This window comes from Aplidium turbinatum, chromosome 8 (genome assembly GCF_918807975.1).
Source record: "Aplidium turbinatum chromosome 8, kaAplTurb1.1, whole genome shotgun sequence".
NCBI classification, from domain to species: Eukaryota; Metazoa; Chordata; class Ascidiacea; order Aplousobranchia; family Polyclinidae; genus Aplidium; species Aplidium turbinatum.
This window is the reverse complement of record NC_137479.1, coordinates 24,516,559-24,536,166: the sequence shown is the minus strand read 5'-3', so window position 1 is coordinate 24,536,166 and position 19,608 is coordinate 24,516,559. Positions and strand designations below refer to the sequence as shown.

General features: G+C 37.8%; 2 protein-coding genes across 4 annotated transcripts in view; one reads left to right on the top strand and one right to left on the bottom strand.

Moving 5' to 3' along the window:
* Positions 1–1,907: 1,907 nt before the first annotated feature.
* Positions 1,908–11,610, top strand: LOC145775196 (arylsulfatase B-like). Its single transcript, XM_082586438.1, has 10 exons — positions 1,908–2,153; positions 3,292–3,374; positions 3,456–3,642; positions 4,300–4,487; positions 4,811–4,908; positions 5,639–5,748; positions 6,259–6,511; positions 6,772–6,929; positions 9,794–9,960; positions 10,811–11,610. Exons 1-10 carry the CDS (start codon positions 1,940–1,942, stop codon positions 11,096–11,098), a joined length of 1,746 nt encoding a protein of 581 aa, XP_082442564.1. The 5' UTR covers positions 1,908–1,939; the 3' UTR covers positions 11,099–11,610.
* Positions 11,596–19,608, bottom strand: part of LOC145775195 (N-alpha-acetyltransferase 25, NatB auxiliary subunit-like) — a 24,919-nt gene continuing 16,906 nt past the window's right edge. For all 3 annotated transcript variants that reach the window (XM_082586435.1, XM_082586436.1, XM_082586437.1), the window contains 12 exons: positions 19,363–19,543; positions 18,467–18,614; positions 18,204–18,307; positions 17,612–17,719; positions 17,266–17,429; positions 16,515–16,671; positions 16,220–16,320; positions 15,738–15,891; positions 15,026–15,161; positions 14,168–14,680; positions 13,577–13,729; positions 11,596–12,847 (listed from right to left, as the gene is read on the bottom strand). In XM_082586435.1, the coding sequence (XP_082442561.1) occupies positions 12,833–12,847; positions 13,577–13,729; positions 14,168–14,680; positions 15,026–15,161; positions 15,738–15,891; positions 16,220–16,320; positions 16,515–16,671; positions 17,266–17,429; positions 17,612–17,719; positions 18,204–18,307; positions 18,467–18,614; positions 19,363–19,543 (1,934 nt within the window). In that variant the 3' untranslated portion in view covers positions 11,596–12,832. The remainder of the gene's footprint in view (positions 12,848–13,576; positions 13,730–14,167; positions 14,681–15,025; positions 15,162–15,737; positions 15,892–16,219; positions 16,321–16,514; positions 16,672–17,265; positions 17,430–17,611; positions 17,720–18,203; positions 18,308–18,466; positions 18,615–19,362; positions 19,544–19,608) is intronic.

The following is a 19,608-nucleotide window of genomic DNA, read 5'->3' as shown; positions in this document are numbered from 1 at the left end:
CCAACGCAAAAATCGTGGGATTGAGTGTAAAGTTTTCAGCTATGCAAGTCGTTCTTTTCACGTGAATTTAACGTCTGTAGATGTTGAATTGATGTGATAAAGATCAAGTCTGCTGGCTGCGAATAAACGTTTAAGCCATCAGCAATCATCAAGTTACCTTTTCCATTATCTAATTGACCGCGAAGTAAGATGCATTAGAGATTTCGAAAATTTTGCTCACATTTTTTACGTTAAAATTGTTTGCATCCACGTTACAATTGACGCTTCAACTTACTGTATAAGCTTTGTCAGCAAAAATAAAAAGTCTTAAAAAGAGAGTTCAGAGATCTTTAACCTGTGCTTGAGTAATATTTCCTGTATTTTTGTGTATACTTGGAGCGGCTGGTGCTAAAAACGTTGATAAAGAATGCAATAAATCAGTGCTCTGAGAACTGCTGGCGCCACAAAATCTGGTAATCTACTGAAAAACCCACAAACAGAATTTTAAAAAGGAAAGCAGCTATTATGGAGTAAAAAGCATTGAAACAAACTTTTGGTGATTTCAAATCTTCAGACTACTTACGAACACAGACTAACGAGCGTGTGTACCTTGAAGTTTATTCCAGGTAGCGAAAGTAAAGTTATAATGGCCCCTGTTTCCATTTTTTAAACCAAAGAATCTTGTTTTGTTAGGATTTTATGGGTGGTTCACTTCACCCTTGCTCATCTTTTTTTTTTGACGACGTTTGATAACGTCTACGTTTTAAGACTCTGATCATGAAGAATGAAGATGTTGCCTACTGTTGATGATGAATAAAATAGATGTAGTCAAAGGGCAACACTTACTGTGTGGATCCGCTAGTATAGGTAAACAAAAATATCATATTTGGCATCGCAAAGGAGGAGAGTAAAGAAGACCAGCAAAATGACGATACATGATATACGTATATTAGAATATTTGAACAGCTGGTTATAGTTGAACAGCCCCATAAACAAAAGGTATGCAAAAAATTATCACGAAAGTTTTAGCGTCTTCATACGCAAATATAACGTTTAATTTTACATAGCAAAGCCGCAAAGCGTTTGCAGTGACGTAAAGAGTAAGTCTTTGTTGACTTGGTGAGTGCTTTTGAAGTCAACGGTGAAATCCACACTCAGTGCGCTGTGGTTCCCAGCAGTAGTATTTTTCTGTAGCCTATATATCATAAAAGCAATGAACTACCGCAGAAGTCTAATCGTTTGAAGAAAAGTTGTAAGCCAGTTAACAGACAAAAACTGTTATGGTTATTGAGCCCACAATAGACACCATTACATTACAATAATGCAACAACAAGGTAAATGAGTTCAAAAGGAGACGTTTTGAGGCTTTCGCCGTAGGGAAGCGTTAGACAGTATTGAGCACGACGTTACCTTGTTTGTACAAATTACTACGGTACGCCGCATTAACAGCTCAGTGCCACATTTACAACATGAATCCAAAACGCTTTTTAATTGCTTTTCCTGAGGTACTATTTATCAAACTTTTTCATTATTTTTGTATGTCTGCTTTTAATATATTAAGAACTTATTTGTTAAAGGTGATAGTTTGAATGAATAACAAAAAATAAGATTGGTTGCGTGCCGTTGATATAAAATGTGCCAACAACGAACTTTAGCGGCCCTTGCAATTAACGATTACCAAGTAAAAAATAAAAGCAGTAAAATGTGTTGTACTATAGTTAGGAATACTTTAACATGTACGTAGTCTTCTGTTTAGAGTTTAGACTATGTCAAAACGATTGCAGAATTAGTTAGCCAACTTTGAGGTCTCGAAAAGAGGATTGATGTATTTTACTAATGGAGAAAGAGACATTTTTTTTCTACTGTCATTTGTTGTTTGCAGAATAGTTTTAAATTATTACAAAATGAAGTTTGCTAAGATTGTAAAACACGGTTCATGTTAGGAAATTAAAAAACGAAAATGATGAATTTTGTTTCCTTTGTAAATGGCATATGCTTGCTACTGCTTCTCACAAGCTTTTCTGGAGCAAGAAAGAAGCGGTTGAAAGCGGACTCTCCCAAACGCCCGCACGTGGTTTTTGTGCTTGCGGATGACTTCGGGTACAATGATGTTGGTTATCATGCTCGACACCACGAGTCACAAATGTACACGCCATTTTTAGACAGCTTGGCAGGTAAAATATAAGGAGTTAACTGTTAAGCAGTGGCGGATTCAGGGGGGCATTGGAGCCATCGTTCCCCCTCTATAAATACCACAGAAAACTAACTTTATTCATAGTATATTTACCAAGTCGGATTAATTTAGACCTACATATCATTGTGCTTTGTTGAAAAATCGTCCCCCACCTATGCAACTTATTGATTCCGCCCCTGGAGTCAAGCAACTTTTTAGTTAACAGTATTAACTGTCAATTTAATTTTCATTAGTTTGTATAACAAGAATTTGAACCATGACGTAAGCCCGGTTACTCAGGTTGATAATGAAGTTTTCTCTAACTAAAGTAGTCTACGTAGTTACGGTACTTCCACCTGTTGTGACGTAAAATTTTGGGCACCAAAATTATCAGAATTGCTCAATAACGTATATTATTAATACTATATCCCAAAGAACTAAAAAGTCAGATTTGCTGCATCTTTTAAAAAGAATAACAGGTTGAATCCCTTTTTTTTTCAAATCTCAATCATAACTGCTCGGATGCGTCTAAAAAGATTAAAATGAATATTCAATCTTCAGTTATTGCTCGTATAAATTATAGTTATCCATCAGTTGATAACAGAATGAATTGAATGGTGGACTTTTAACTCAAGATCAACGACTTATGTTATTTGAGGTTCCACGCAATCACTGGGCAGTATTAACATCGCCATACCAGACATGCCCAAAGGCTACCTTGAGATTTAAAACATGACATTCTTAGACCGATGTTAGAATTCCGTTTCTTTTAACACAACACACCCCTTTCTGTCTTTGCTTTAAAGAGTAGTTTTCAATTGTTTTTTTTTAGATGAGTCAATGAACTATTTTGAACTGTAATTTATGTATTTTAGTGTCAACTATTTCTCTCAATTATATTTTCATTCAGCATTACAGTAGAAGCTATAAAATTTAAACTATGCCTCAAAACTGCATTGTCTGTTACAATCATTTGTATTTTATGAGTAACAAGAATCGAATTTACTAAATAACCATTTTCAAAAAGAACTTTTATCTCAACGTTATAAACCTATAAGGTTGTGATACATGTACGTTGATGTGTGTAATGAATAAATACTCACTTGCCTTCTCTAGCTTTAATCTTTATCATGTTACAGAAAAGGGAGTAAAGCTGGAAAATTACTACGTGCAACCTATTTGTTCACCCACTAGAGGGCAGCTACTTAGTGGCCGATATCAGGTAATGGGAGGTGGTTAACACGGCCCTGGCTGTAAGAATCGGTGGAGGGTTCAAGTCTAGTCGTGTTAATTCATTTTATAGATTCACACTGGAATGGTGCATGGAGTGATAAAAGCGACTCAGCCTTATGGCTTTCCGTTGGACAACATTCTTTTACCGGAACAACTACGTCACTGTGGATACAAAACACATATGATAGGAAAATGGCATCTTGGATTTTACAGAAACGAATACCTCCCATGGAACAGAGGATTTCATACATTTTATGGTAAACTGGGTGTACCACGATAGACTTATTTCGACATAGGCCCAATTGATGACAATTTTCAGATACATCCTCTACTTTTGCCTTTTCGTGTAAGTGACTCGCAATTCATGATTAAAAAGACTTGAATTCTTCAATTCATTGGGCTAATACCAGAGTACCAGACTGCCTCTCTCCAGTTAGTATACCGGTACGGTAGTTTTCTTATTGTCGGTCAATACTATTAATACATTTCAATATTTGTTAATAAACCAAGCTAGACCTATCGAAACTGTTGTTCATTTTTCTCACTCGCATTTTTCTCAGTCGAAAAAATGTTGTTCATTTTTCTCACTCGCATTGTACGTTTTTATGTTCTACTGTAAATGCATCATTCGAATCAATCACTAGCATACTCTAAAATAGATTAACCTAGTGTAATTGTAGATCCGGGTAGTTTATTTGAATGTTTTTTGAAGCACGTTATTCAAAAAACAAAGAGCCTAATCTGCAGATTTTAAACTCATGTTCAGCCAACAACCCAGGCATTCCAACCATTTCTCTCCTAAGCACGCTACTTGTTAAAAATTGTAATGCATAGTATCAGGTCTACCAGGTAGTTCGGAATGTTAACTTTTGCTTCTAGAAAAGTAGACTTACCTCTCTTTCTATTTTTTTCAGGTTATCTAACTGGAGCAGAGAATTATTACACCAAATACAAATGCGAACCGAAAAAAACAAGGCAATACTGTGGAATTGACTTTATTGATTCCAAAACTGGTGCTACAAACAGCACCTGGGGCCAGTATTCTTCTAAACTTTTTCTTAAAAAAGCAAAGGGGATAATAAAAAATCACAGAAAAAACAAGGTAACAAAATGTACAATCAAATTGCACGATTTAAATCACTAGTTGATTGTGGTAAGAGGTAATTCAGCTGTTTTGACCCATTAGATCTCCTCAGAATAGCTCTAACTACTGTACAGTGTACATGGTGTGGATCACCAATAATTTCATACCATTGCTTTGTTTTCTTTTCTGAACACCAAGCAAGCATTTCCATGCACAGCAGAACAAAAGCAGTTATCTGTAGCAATCAGCAGAAGATTGAAGCCGATCAATGCTAAAATGGCCATATCGTAATTTTAAAAGGGGTTCTTTTCTTTTAATTAAAGTTAACTTGACGGTTTCAGCCAATGTTTCTGTACTTAGCGTTGCAATCTGTGCACAGTCCCTTGCAAGCTCCAAAACACTATCAAAAGCGCTTTCGCCACATCAACGACAAAAGCAGGTCAGACGTTGCTAATTTTAACACAATTATGAGATTAGTCCTTTTTGAATTGATTCAACCTTTGTAGACGTTATATCAATGTAAAATCGACGAATATATCAGATAAGTTGCAAGCAAGAAATTACTCATTCAAGCAACTTTTTTGTTGGTAAAATGAAGCATACGGTATCTTGAAGGTCTCCATTTCTAACACAGTCAAAAAAATAATTGTATTCATAATAATAAATTTTTGGTAATAATATATAATATTTTTATAGCTATTTAGTATTTTCTTCTAATAATAGTAAAAACAGAGTGAAACTGTTTACCAGGCATTTAATAATTAAAGTGTGTTAGCCTATAGTCACCAGAAGAACTCAAGTTACTTTAATCATTTGTTATAATTTACTTAATAATATTATTATTCGATTATTTAATATACTGTATTATTTCTATTTTATTGCCAAATATTGAATTGTTTGCATGTTGACTGAATGCGAAATGTAGCCTATTTATAATATTTTATATACCGTAGGCTACTACATTAACAAATAAGCTGAAACTGTGTGCCATCTTTACTGTCTACACTCTACAGCTAGCAATATGTTATATTGTAATCGATGGATTGCATGGAAATTTCGGCAATGTTGTGATACGCCGATGTGATAAGTTAACTAGTGTGAATGGAGGGATTCTACCTGAGATAACATAACTACCGGTATCTTACCATTTGTGGCTCGCTTGAAAACAGGCGGATATATGGAGGAATGGTTCTGGCGATGGACAAAATGCTGAAACGACTTGCTCAATACTTGAAGAAAGCTAAAATGTGGAAAGACACAATATTTATCTTTTCTACAGGTAACCATTTGCACCTATTATTTTTTCCTTCAATTCACCATCAGCTATAAATTTTTAATTTGGATAGATGTGGGAAGAAGGACAGTTGTTCTGGCCTACTGAGGCTACTGTACAAATCGGTATGCCAAATGTCTTCTGTAAACATAAAGTTTTTATTTAAAAAAAAAGACATAAAAAGCAGGAGTCAGTATTTTTCAAAGTAGCTCCAGGTCAAGGTATCTTGTAAACCCAGGCCAGAGATCATTTTAGAGTCCCTGGATGTTATAAAAATGTCTTATTCTTGATATTTTTCCGAAGGCGTTTTCAGAGAAAGATATCTAACTACTCCAAAAATCTTTTTTAGAGATGCTTTTCTGTTTTTAGGTTTAGCCAAGCCCGGACTTATTTTCATCATAGAATCACTGACGTCATTGATACTTTGTAAAAGTACTGTTTTACGCAAAGATAAAAGTTATAAGCTTGATAGCCTTCAAGCTCGCAGTAAGAGTTTTTTCCCAATGTATTTATTAGACAATGGAGGTCAAACAAAAAGAGGTGGGAATAACTGGCCACTAAGAGGCAACAAAGGGACGTTGTGGGAAGGCGGAATAAAAGGAGTGGGATTCATTCACGGAAAACCACTTAAGCTGTCAACCACCAGCGCTGTAAACCACCAGCTGATACACGTTTCTGATTGGTTCCCCACGATCATGAGCGCTGCCAAGTGTTCAATTATGAATGGAACACAACGACTGGATGGCTTTGATCAGTGGGAAACTATTCGGTAAAATATTACCTCGTTTGGTTTTCTTTCGCTTCGACAGCAATTAAGGTGTAAAAAACTTTTTGTTAAAAAAAACAACCTAAAATAGAGCCTGCTTTAACGTAGGCTAGTCTACGCTTTAAATCTAATAATAGTGTGTTGTAAAAATAATAATGATGTGTAGACTTAACCTATAGCATTTGAAGACTAGGCTTTCACAAACAAATCATCATTGCAGAGATATCCATGAAAAATGATTTGGAAAACTATTGCAATTTTAGAAAAAACACGCAATCAAAAAGAACAGAAATTCTCCACAACATAGATCCGCTTTTTAAAAGACATGTCCCCCCGAGACGGAGAAACGGATTTGATATTTCAATTCGTTCTGCTATCCGTTCCGGAAAATGGAAACTTCTCACCGGAAAGCCTGATCAAGGTTGCGTTGGATTTGGTTGTGTGCACAATTTACAATAGATCTTTAATTATCAAATCATTTAAATGAATCTCAGTAGCCTACATGTGCGTGTTATGAATGCACGTCGGCAGCCGTGGCCGAGTGGTTAGCGCGTTGGGCTCGCAGTCGAGAGGCTGCATGTTCGACTCCAGCCACCGCACTTGCTGTTGTTTCTCTGGGCAAGAAACTTAACGATAATTGCCTCTACCTAGTGATCGATTTCGAGTAATGGGTAGTAGCCTACCAAATTTAAGTCATAAGTAGAGTAGACAACCGAAAACTGACATTGCCGTCGGCTGCAGCGTGGGTCAGGTGTATGTCGGAAGGCGTACATCGATGCATAGCGCTCAAGTCCGCTTTCCCGCAATGCAGGATAAAGATAAACAAACAAACAAACACTGATCTGGCAAAATAAGCTGAAATTAATTCAATAGTCCTTGCACCGGTGTAGACTGGTCTTGTCTGTTCAGCCACTGGTCAACGACATATTGAAAGAAAAAGATTCTTTCTTCCACAATTGTTGCAATGCGTAACAAATTGCAACACTGTGGTTGGTGATTGCAAATGTAGAATGACATGAAATTAAAATATATGCATATTTGGATTGATGTGACAAGCCAGTTTATACCCAGCTAGAAAGCTACGTATATTACACGTTGATTTTTGGTTGATTTTAGGTAGTATGGTATCTTAGGTAGAATTCAGGTGTTATTAAGGAGTTTGTGTACACCAACACAAATTCACTAGTTTAAAAAACATTTTTTTAGAGACATATTTTAGCTATCATTTAGTATGACTAGTGTGTAAATATGATTCTAGAAGTTTTATCAGGGATTATTTTTTGAATATAACTCTTGCAAAAATAGCACGTGTTTTCCACGTATATTACACATGTTCAAAATCCTATGATTATTTGACTAATTTTTAAGGTATATAAGGTAAAATCACACCCAGAAGAGGGCATACAAAAGAGAAAAAATGTTTACCCGAGCAGAAGGATGTTTTATCGGAATTTTTTATATTTTGATTATATGTTGTTTCCACGTGTATTGCACGTTTCCATCTGTTGAAAAGTAACACGTGTTTTCCACGTATATTAAACGTGTTGAAGTTCTTTCGTTCATTTGGGCAATTTTTAATCTGTGTTAGGTAAAACTACCTCCCAAGGACGGTATAAACAAAAAGAATTCTCCACTCAAGTGGATTGGTGTCAACCACACTCCTCCGCATTTTTTAGGATATAAGTTAGATTATGTGTTTTTGTAGGTGTCTTTACACGTTTTTATTACGTTATGTAAAAAGGAAACTTCATGACATTTTTTAGTCGCAAATTAATGTGATCTTTTAACGATAGTTCTTAGTGTAAATTTAAGTGGTCTCGCTTACTGATATTAAACAATTACTTACTAAGGTTTGGTACGGTAGCCACTTTAACAAGTCGAAATTCTGCCACTAAAAATGACTAGAATGAAACCGCCAACCAATCATAAGCTCCGGTTTAAGTGACGTAAAAATGGCGAAAAAAAGTTGATAGAAAGCAAATTAAGTGATGGGTTTTTTGTCAGCTGGTTGGCTTAGGGGTTTTGTCAGCTGGTTGGCTTTCATTGACGCGGGTTCGATTCCCACCACTGCTATTGCTCTTTTTCTTCTCTAATTCCAAATAAAGTTCAAAACAAGCGTTAACTCTCCGAATGAGTGCTAGAAGGGTCACAATTGGACAGTAGCCTCTTATAACAATATGTGTTATACAAATGTGTTAAATAAATACAAATGTGTTAAATTGTTGATTTCAGATACGGTACGCGGAAATTAGGTAGAATGTGGGTGTAAAAACACGTAAAATCCACCACCAAATATACGTGTAATACACGTGAAATAGTGTCGACACTTATACGTGAAAATTAACGTATAATACACGACCCAAGGAACTTAGAATCTACGTGTCAGATACGAGGAAATTAGGTGTAATGCGGGCGTAAAACACGTAAAATCCACCACCAAATATACGTGTAATGCACGTGAAATAGTGTCTACACATATGCGTGTATTATACGTGAAAATTAACGTATAATACACGACCCAAGGTACGTAGAATCTACGTGTCAGATACGAGGAAATTAGGTGTAATGCGGGTGTAAAACACGTAAAATCCACCACCAAATATACGTGGAAAACACGTGTATTAGTGTTGTCAGATACGAGGAAATTAGGTGTAACGCGGGCGTAAAACACGTAAAATCCACCACCAAATATACGTGTAATGCACGTGAAATAGTGTCTACACATATGCGTGTATTATACGTGAAAATTAACGTATAATACACGACCCAAGGTACGTAGAATCTACGTGTCAGATACGAGGAAATTAGGTGTAACGCGGGCGTAAAACACGTAAAATCCACCACCAAATATACGTGTAATGCACGTGAAATAGTGTCTACACATATGCGTGTATTATACGTGAAAATTAACGTATAATACACGACCCAAGGTACGTAGAATCTACGTGTAATACACGTGAAATTTCTAGCTGGGTAAGTTTATTCCGCACCAGACTATGATTTCGTAAAATAGTATACAGTAGAAAAAAATACTTTTTCAAAAGAAGAAACATCAAATGCAAAAAAAAATCTTGAACACATAACGTATTCTACTATGCATGTTAATTATTAGGCTATTTTTATCAAACTCAGCATAAAGCAATTGGATCTCATTACACCGAATTAAAGCATCCAGACCTTCCACAGTAATTAAGAATGATAGCCAACTTTATAAAACTTTTAATGTTCACCAAACATCACAATAATCTGTGTAAGTTTTCTAAGTTAAGCTTATGCATTTCTCAGGGTTAGACGACTGGGTACGACCACCTGAATGCAATTATTGCCACAATGAGACATTGCGAGAAACAGAAAAACAGATTCGTATCCAAACCGCCGCAAAGAAAGTAAAGTTGTACAATATTGAAGAAGATCCTTACGAACGAAACGAAGTTTCTGACAAATATCCTGAGGTCGGTCTTCTATAGTTTTGTTTCCGCATCCTATTATGGACAAATTTTTCGACCTGGACAATTGCAGTGGATAGGGAGCCAAAGCCTCGTGATTTTTTTGACTTTTTGTAAAGTTCTCGTTGGTTTGTTTGGTTGGTTTTGAATCTTTAGCCTCGGACTGACAAAGCCTTGATAGGTCATTGCTGGTAATTTCGCATACTTGTAGAGGTTTTTGACGCAGAGCCGGTTACCGAGATTGACAGAGTGAAGTTTTCGATTGCTGAAGTCTTGTTGCCAAAGAATTATTCTATCCACTAGGTGCCGCTGAATGGAGAGCAGTCCTTAGAATGTATTGCTCAAGCGCACACCCCGAGAGTCCAACCAGCGCCGTTTGATCTTGAAGCTTCTTCATGCACGAGGTCACGCGCTAACCAATGTGAACTATAGGGGCGGACAATAGTTTATTGATATGTAGTAGCTTACCGAAAAACTTGTTTTAATTGTAGTATTCAAATTATCTGGCTAATTTTTATTGCTCCTCCCGGTACATTAACTGCTCTCTAACATAAGCTACTGTTGGTTTGATGTAGCGGAACTATGGGTAGATTTAAAATTTTATCAAAATTGAAAGTGACTGACATCAGCACTCGACATTTGGAAAATTGGTGGAACTTTTATAACTTGTAGCCTACAGTCTATTCAATTTGTGACGTAAAACTGCCTGCACTGCACTAGAAATGATAGGCCTACATAGCTGCGTACTTACCTGTGATTTGCTAAAATGCATACGATAGTTGATCCTGTAGCGGTGTAGCCTATTGGGAATGCTTGGACGCTTAGATTTCAACCAACAAAATATATTTTGTTATAGATTGTGGACCTTTTGCTATCTAGATTGATTCAATACAATGCTTCCGCTGTGCCGGCTTTATATCCTCCAAACAACAGAAGAGTTGATCCGAAACTACATGGTGGATTTTGGCTTCCGTGGGATAATAAGTTGGTGAAAAAAGCTAAACCATTCAGGTTGAAAAAGGATCAATTGACTTCCTTGAGAAGGCTTAGGGGTCGCAAAAGACGCAGATACAAATTCGCGCTGTGGAAAAAAAATTATTACAAGCCACGAAAGCAATTGCGAAAAGTGCAACTGCTGATATAACTCTTACTGTACAATGGAATCTATTAATCAACAATATGATAATTGTCGACATTTCTTACCCAATGAGAAAAACTTAGGTAGCCTTAGGCTAAGATACGTTCTGATCTTCAAGTCTCAAAGGATTTGTTTGTACGTGTTTGTCCGCAAAAACTAGTTTACTAGGTTGAATGCTTTGAAAATATATTCAGCAGGCTTACTTTTGTTTACTAAGCTGTTTGCCTTCCAATCTGCAGTATAGTTTTAACGCAAGTACCCTTTTTCTATTGCATCGGCTCAACGCAATGAAAAACTGTACCACAGCTGTCTCTGAAGCGCGTCTTGGAATGAAGTATGATACTGATTGCGTTTCAAAGTGCTCAACTGTGCACTCCAAGAGTCGAACCCTAGTTGCGTGTTCTTGCAGTTTCTTGGCTCTCGAAGGCGGACGTTGGTAAACGGAGCTGTGGGGATGGATAATTTTTCCAAAACAAGTAGGCTACCGGTAAATCATTCGAAAAGACACGAAGTCGAGTATTTATTTTAGCGATGTAAAAACAGACAACCAAGACGAAAAACTTCAATTTCCAACTTATTGACATTGAAGGTCGCAAAATGAGTACGGTAGTTTCAGAAATTCGTCTTTGTTAAGCCGAATAAAAATCACTTTGTCGAAAGAACGAGCAACCATATGCAAGTACGGTAATAGACAGCAGCATATTTCATGATGACAATGTCTCATGTGAGAATGTAAATTTTGTAATCCCAGCCTTCAAATCGGTCTCTTTTCACAGATTCAACGTCTGCAGACGTGGAACCAATGTAAAAAAGGACTGGTTTACTAGCTGGGATGTTCTTACGGGTATTAAGCACCAAACCAGAGAGGGAGATTGTGTCAAGTAAACTACATGTGCAGTTGTAGCAATTCCGATTTAAGTTAACTGCTTCGGATATCTTCATAAAAGTGACGCCCCAATGATAATAAAATATTCTTTATCTTTTGACGGAAGCACCAACGTCCAACATATTAATCGGTGATACTGTTCAAATATTTTTATGAAGCCGTTTTCTCGCTTTTCCTCCCCTTTCCTGTACAAGTCATACCGTTGAACTGTATACCACCCTGACAGCAAAATCTGTCATTTTATTACATTGATTCAACGTATGCAGACGTTGAATCAATATAAAAGTGACTGATTTTTGCTGTCTGGGCCACACAATGCTTCTGACAACTCCAAGGAAATTTGAACAGTGCCTGATATAGACACTGCTTTACAAGCAATTGATTCAGGCCTCAAATATTTTTAAACGTGGTGGATTTTCCCGTCAATCGCAAGCACATTGCTAGCGTAAGAATGGACGACCAATGACCATTGTGAAAAGATGCGCGGTGCAGCGGCGCAAGAGAAAATTAACCATTGTGCTTTGACGTCAACGTAACGCCCCGAAACTATAACTTACAACAACATTGCCAACAAATCATGTCCTAGCCTAGTTGGTAAATCAGTTCTTTTCAATATCGATTGAATTAATTTTATAAAGGACTGATCTGCAATATAGATGCTTTTCAAAATATTCTTGATCCGATTTACGGCCGGTGAGAATCATCACAGAATGTACCAAAATGATTGAGACTTCACGACTGCATAGAAAACAACTTTTAAAGAAATCTCATCCAATCTTCCTCCAAACGAAAGATCGCTGTCCGTCTTGCTACACACGTCCACGCGGCACACTTAGACACGTGTTACACCATTTTCATATTTTCAACTCCTAAAAACAAAAGTATTAGAAATTTAACTCAAGAGTATATGTTTCTAGTGATGCAATCGGACAGAAAATTAGTCTCTTGAAAGAAAGCTTCATATAAACAAGCCTGGTTGCACGAGCACAGCAATGTGCGTCGCATCATCAGCAGGAGTAACCTTCGTTGAGATAAACAGCAATTAGCAACAGAGCCAGGCCAGGCATTGAACAAGCGTTGTGCGATTTTCTGGTAATCGCATTTATCATGCGGCCACACCACTCACCAAAATAGAAGTGACTTTATTTTTGTTCGAATTGTAAGATCTCATAACAAACAACAAAGCAACAGAATAGAAATGAAAAAGAAATCGCTATTTACGTTTAATGTATAGTTGAGGCTACCTTTTTGTGACTTACCGCTAAAGTAGCCAAGGTCTAAAATTATGATGTTATAAAGACAACTTTATTAAATGCCAAACGACCAATATGGTAAAAGAAGGTTAGTTCTCCTTGTACCAGGTGTGCACAGTATGAGTATAAGTTGGCCAGTGCAGCTGCATTTATTTCAACGCACAACACCTAAACTAATTTATTACACCTTGGGTAGGGAAAAGTGGTGTTTTAAAACGCCGATCTCAGCTAAGTGTCGAGCGAGGACCCCAGGCAGCAAAATCTGTCACTTTTGCTGTGTGGGAGGACACACTGCAATAAATTTATTATCAAAAATTTTCGCTCAGTTTTGTCGACAGCCTGTACCTTGATATGTTTCATCCTGCCATCGATCACATCCATCATTTGCTTGCATGACGTTGCCAAGCTTTCTGAAGCACTCTTAATTATTTTATCGAACTTTGCTTCGGTGGTGACGTCATCCCACGTGCTTTGGAACGTCCGCGCTGGATTAGGCACCTGATTCACGAAAATTAAAATTAGCTTGGAAACGGCAGTGGCTCCAGAAATTACCGGTTTGTGGTGACTTGAGTACAGTCCGTACCATGCTGATATTTATTAAATTGTTAGGCTGTTTTTGCAGGTTGTTTGAAGGTGCAGTTTTTTGCACGTTACTGAAGTTGATAATAGCTAAGGTACCTATACAGCCAACAAAAACAGTTTTTTTACATTAATTCAACGTCAAAAAATGTTAGATTAAGGTAAATATGACTGATTTGATGGCTGGAAAAAGGTTCAAGTCGATTTCGATATAGACTCACACCAAGTAACTATAACGGCACGGGTTGGTTACTTTGGCAATTGGCTACAAATATTAGAAATATCTTTGAGATGGAAGAGATTTCAAACTCTAGGTTCGAACAATGAAAACTGCATTAAATATTGGAATCAACAAACCTCTTTTATATTTAATTCTTTTAGCGACTCAGTTGTTCCATTGACATCAACATGATCTTGCTGATCGGTCGTTGCAAGTTTCGTAGAACAAGCCGCTTGTTCAATTGGTTCTTGGCTGGTGGTTTCAGATGAAGTGAGATGTGACGATTTTTTATCTTCGCTTTCTGTTTGTTGGCTATCAGAAAGATTTATTTCAGCTTTGGTGTCTGCGTCAAGTTTTGAAAGTTCTGATTCTTGCACTTGCTCGTTCTCGTCCGTTTCCGAAGTTTTTTTCAATGAGTCTTTCGTTTCTGAAAATGAATCGCCTGTTCCCAGACGTTTCTCGTCTTTCTGTGACTGCGCACTTGGATTGTCAGACTGACCGGGCGCTTTTTTATTACCCACAATGCACTTGGCGAGATCGAGCAGCATCGTATCAGCATCCAGCTTCAGTTGATTGACAGCTGACGTTAAACGCGTACCGAGTGATCGCAGCTTGCCTACGTTGTCTTGGTAACCTTTGATCCAGTCAGGCTGCAACATACAAAAGCAAAAAAAATGCGAAACTGATCGAAAACGTCGTCAAAAACCCAGAGCATACACAAAACACATGAACCTTCTGAAAGTTGAGTTCAGTTTATTTGCTTTTGATGGCAAAAAAAGAAATTGTGGTAAGTTACAACACAACAAACATAAGTTGTAAATAGTTCGCACAACAAGAATGGCAGCGAAAGACCAAAAGGTCGCCAAAGTCAGCTGCCACCGAAAACATTATTAAGGAAGGCATTTGTAATACAACGATAAATACCTTCTTACCGGTGCAGTATGATATGTACATATCTACGGCAAAAACCTTAATCTAATCAAAAGTAGTTTTACCATTGCATCATTGGGTTGTTTTCCTTTTTTCTTCCTCCTTCGTCGCTGGTTTTCTGCTTTCGCTTCAGCGACGACAGACCGAACACTTGTCATCACCAAAACGGAAACGCTGAACATCTCCGTGCAAAGGACAAGTCTGAGATGGAAAACCGCAAAAAAAAAATCTTAAAAAGCATCAAATGATAGATCAGTTTTGCTTATTAGAATATTGTTCTGCAACGCAATGAGACTGAGTGGCGTGTGGTCGTGTAGAGAAAAGGTTCTCAGACTGTGATTCGCGAAGCCCTGGTGCATCGTTTCAATTTTCCAAGGGCTTCACATCATGATTTTGTTTAGTGTCTAAACTTAATTGTGGTAATAAAATGCTTACAGATATTATTTTATCCTCTGACGTGTGCATTCAAACTCATTGTTCCGAAACTGTAGCAATAGATTATGATCTCATTCACATCGCCGCGAGACAAACGAAGGCTGGACACACAAGCACAAGAAAATTATTCAAATTATAATCGTTGAGTGTGTCGTCGCAAGTCCTGCAAACTTTTTCTAAGATGTCGCAACCAAAACAGCTGGAGAACCACTGGCGTAGAGACTCACAAAAGGGAGGATCTTTTCCAGCAAGGGACGGCGCCGTGAGATTTAAATTTGACAAACTCTAAAAAACCGCCGCACCAAATCTGTTTACAAGTTTTGAAGTGTAAAAAAAGCTTACCTTTCAACGACGCATGGTCTAACGCACAGCAACGCATCGGGTATCGGTTCCGAAAGGATCGTTTTGGAACTCGCCGCTGTACCTTCGTCTTCGTTGGCATAATCATCGGACTTTGGTTCAACAAGAATTCCTCTACAACAGGTTTCCAAGACATCTGCAACGTTAAATATTTAGAGTGCAACTGGCAACCCTTTCGCTTCGGTTGAAGACCAAGTTCATAGCGGGAAGCTTTCAAAGTATCCACCTGGGAAAACTAACAAGTGGATTTCGAAGGAACATCGAACATGTTAACTAGGAATAGATCACTACATTTTTGAAACTACTAGAAAGTAAGCCAATGGTAAGGTGAGGTGCAATCATCCAGTAGAAGTTATAGAATTTGATAGAATCATTCACATAGTGTGGCATCAATTCGGCTTCCACTCATGCACCCACAAAGTGACGTCAGAAGTTGAAAATGAAATAGTAGTTTGTTTACTTACCGCTGATATTCGATAGGACAGAAGTAAGATAATGCGTGAAGTCTTCCTGATCGCTTTCAGCTGAATGAGCGGCTCGAGCTTTACAAAGGTTTTGATAATATCTGAAAGGAAATCACGTTTTTGAGGTTTCAAACTTTAACTTTAGTTGCTATTTCTGGTCTGGTCAAGATCATCGAGAGATCGCTCACTCCTCCAATGGTACGAAGCAACAGTGACAAAGTTGTTCAGGAAGGAACTAAACCAGTAAAGTATAAACAAGCACAAACTGTTGGAAGAAGAAGATGAAGAAACTTACTTGAACATTAGCAGCATAGTTTGAAGATAGTTGACTTCCTCATGAAGATGGAGCCTTGATGGATGAGGTCCATGGAAGAGATTAGCTGGTGCTTCTTTGAGGGGCTTTTCACAAAACTTTTCATATTGTGAGAAATATTTGTCGAAATCTGTCGATTCTGCCGAAAAATAAATCCAAATTGAAGAGACCCTGAACTGAGAGTTGTATGTATTACTACTGTAAACAACTAAACATGGTCCAAGGTAATCACAAATATTTCTCAAGTGAGATTTTCTGTTGTATCAAGCTCACGGCCAGTGGTTGAAAATTTGGGTGAAGTGAATAGGAAGACTAGGAAATCGCTGGAAGGAAAGAATCGACCACTCCCGTTAGTGGGGACAAAAGCGAATTCAGATGATAGGAAGACAAGCAAGCTTATCTTCGTGATCACCTTCAAGCAAATCCTTGAGCGCCTTACTAATAACACAGTAGTAGATTGCTCTCAACTAGCGCCGAAACGACGTCCTGCTAGATCCTCAAAAGATAGTTTTATCAGTCGGTTGATATAGGCTTGTTTTGTCATATGTTTTCTTTCTATTGCCAATTTTATTGTGTACTTGTGTTTCATTCTTTCTCGACTCATATTTGTTACCAAATAAAATTTCCCATCGCAACACGTGTATGCATTTTTGTAAGTAATGGTACCAAAATCTCAAAGTGGTCAAAACCTTTTTGCGTATTTGCAATATGCCAGTTCAACATCACAAGTCACCTTTTCCCGTGGGATAACCGTTGGGTTGGGGCGGCTTTTCGGAAGCAGGTGGAGGTTTCGTTTGCGACAAAATTGAACAAACGCAACGAAGCAGAAGATCGCGACACCGAAGCCATCTCTTTTCTTCAGCGAAGTTTTCATCGATTAATTCTTGCGTTAAACGCCTGTAGAAGGGTGAGAAGTGGCATTAGCCTTCACAGTTTACATATTCGTTAAGTTAAAGTAAAGAAACACTTTTGAAAACAAAAATTTGAAAACAGCACAATTCACGGTTGGGACAGTGTATATATTTGTATACGTCAAGGGCATCAAAATCCGTCATATTTTTGCTGACTGGGAAGCCTACTTGTTTTCCGGATTAATATCCGTGGTGAACGAGAAATCCCTGTTGTCCGTCAGACTTTCGTAATCGATGGAAGGAAAATCTGGTAATAATTCCGCCATAGGATGGTCACTAGAAACAAGAGTGACACAGAACTGTATTAAATCTTTGTTTTAGCAACATCATTTAACGTTTCGCAACACGGAATAACATTGCACGTTGCAAAAGAAAAACATGTGAAAGACAGCGATAGCTTTTGGACCGTTGCAAAGTACAGGCACATTATGTATTCCCTCAGTTTGGGAGGCCAACCATCATTGCATTTTTAAAGAACACGGTGAAATATCACTTCGCAAAGTGATCTTTTGGTGCTTTCTGCACTGCAAAAATTTTGTGCATTTTGTTTCCTTTCGAATGCACAACGACATCCCTTCTGTAAGATGACGTCATAAAAGAAGACAATAATTCTCCACGACCATGCAAGCTCCAAACAACAAAATTTGTCATTTTTAAATTGATTTAACGTCTGCAGACGTTGAATTAATTTAAAAATGACTGATTTTGCTGTCTGGGAGCAAGCTAATGTTTGCGTGCACGATTGTGAAAATGCACTCACATGTCTCCTTGCGCGAAAATATTCATCCACGCGTGCTCCGTTCTGACCAACGCGGCGTGGATTGAATTGTTAACAGTTTTTTTGTATTCGACCAATTCCGAAACCTGGAAGAATAATCCGCATTAAAAAAAAATCGAAATAAAAAACAACAAAACAATTTCCAGTCAGTAAATCAGTTCCTTTTTTGCATTGGTTCAACGTCTGCAAACGTAAAATCAATGTAAAAAGGATCGACTTGCTGTTTTCTCTTGACCTTGCTTTACCTTGTAGAAAGTTCCATTGCGAAAGCAAGCTATCAGGCATTCGAGTGATTCCTTATTGTTTGAAGTATAAAAGTTTTTGGCGATTTGGAAGAACCGTGTGGCGACGTGGAAATGACCCAGAGACATAATGTGTTGGCTTATAGAGTGTCTGCAATTAGAAATAACCACAATTCAAAAGTAACTATCCGGTAGAAACAAAAGATTACAAGTTTTCTCCAATAAATCAAACATCCAATAACAGATATGCAGCATTGCAGCAGTCGAGAGTCTGTGGCATGAATAAGTGGCGGGATACTGATGAGTGATGAGCCAGGGCCCATGGGCGAACACACGTGTCTATCGGCACCATCTCTGAACAAGCAACAAACTAAGCATCTTATCATAATCTGCGATATTAATGCGATAAAATACAAAATTCTCTAAATAAACAGAAGGATGGATTTACAGAAGGTGTCGTTGGATTTTCAAAAAATCGCCGAATAGGAAACTCGCCGAAAAAGGCTGTCGCCGAATAGGGAACTCGCCGAAAAAGGCTTTTGCCGAATAGGGAACTCGCCGAAAACGGGCCATTCCGGGTATTAACGTATTCTACGTGCTGTTGTACTGAAAAAAATCAAAATCAAAATTACGTCATAAAAAATGCGAGTTTTGACTCACACGATCTCGACCGTGTATCGTCCCTGTTTGCTAAACCACAATCTACATATCTAAGAGTTGGAATAGCCTCCGCAATGAATGAAAAATCATATCCGATAAAACGTCAAACAACTCAAGCTCCGCGCACTTTCATAACCGATTTTTTCGTAGTAGGACAAGTTCAAAAATGAAAAGGTGAAAAGGTGGACATTAAAATGAAAAGGTGGACGTAAAAAAGCTATAACCCAATCCGTTCCTACCCAAGTGTGTCGTGCTGCATGTGTTTAATCTCAAGAGAATCGTATAATTCTCTGCACGGCGTTAGGAGACCAAGCCTGCAATATATCCTGATCAACATGAACTTCATTTCGTAATTGTACTGGCTGTGGGCAAGTCCGTATTCTAGAATGCTGGCGCATCTCCACAGCAAGGCGGTGTCTTCTGCAAAGGTCACGAAGTGATAACAATTTTCTACTCATCAAGTCTTAAATATTTACAAACACCGA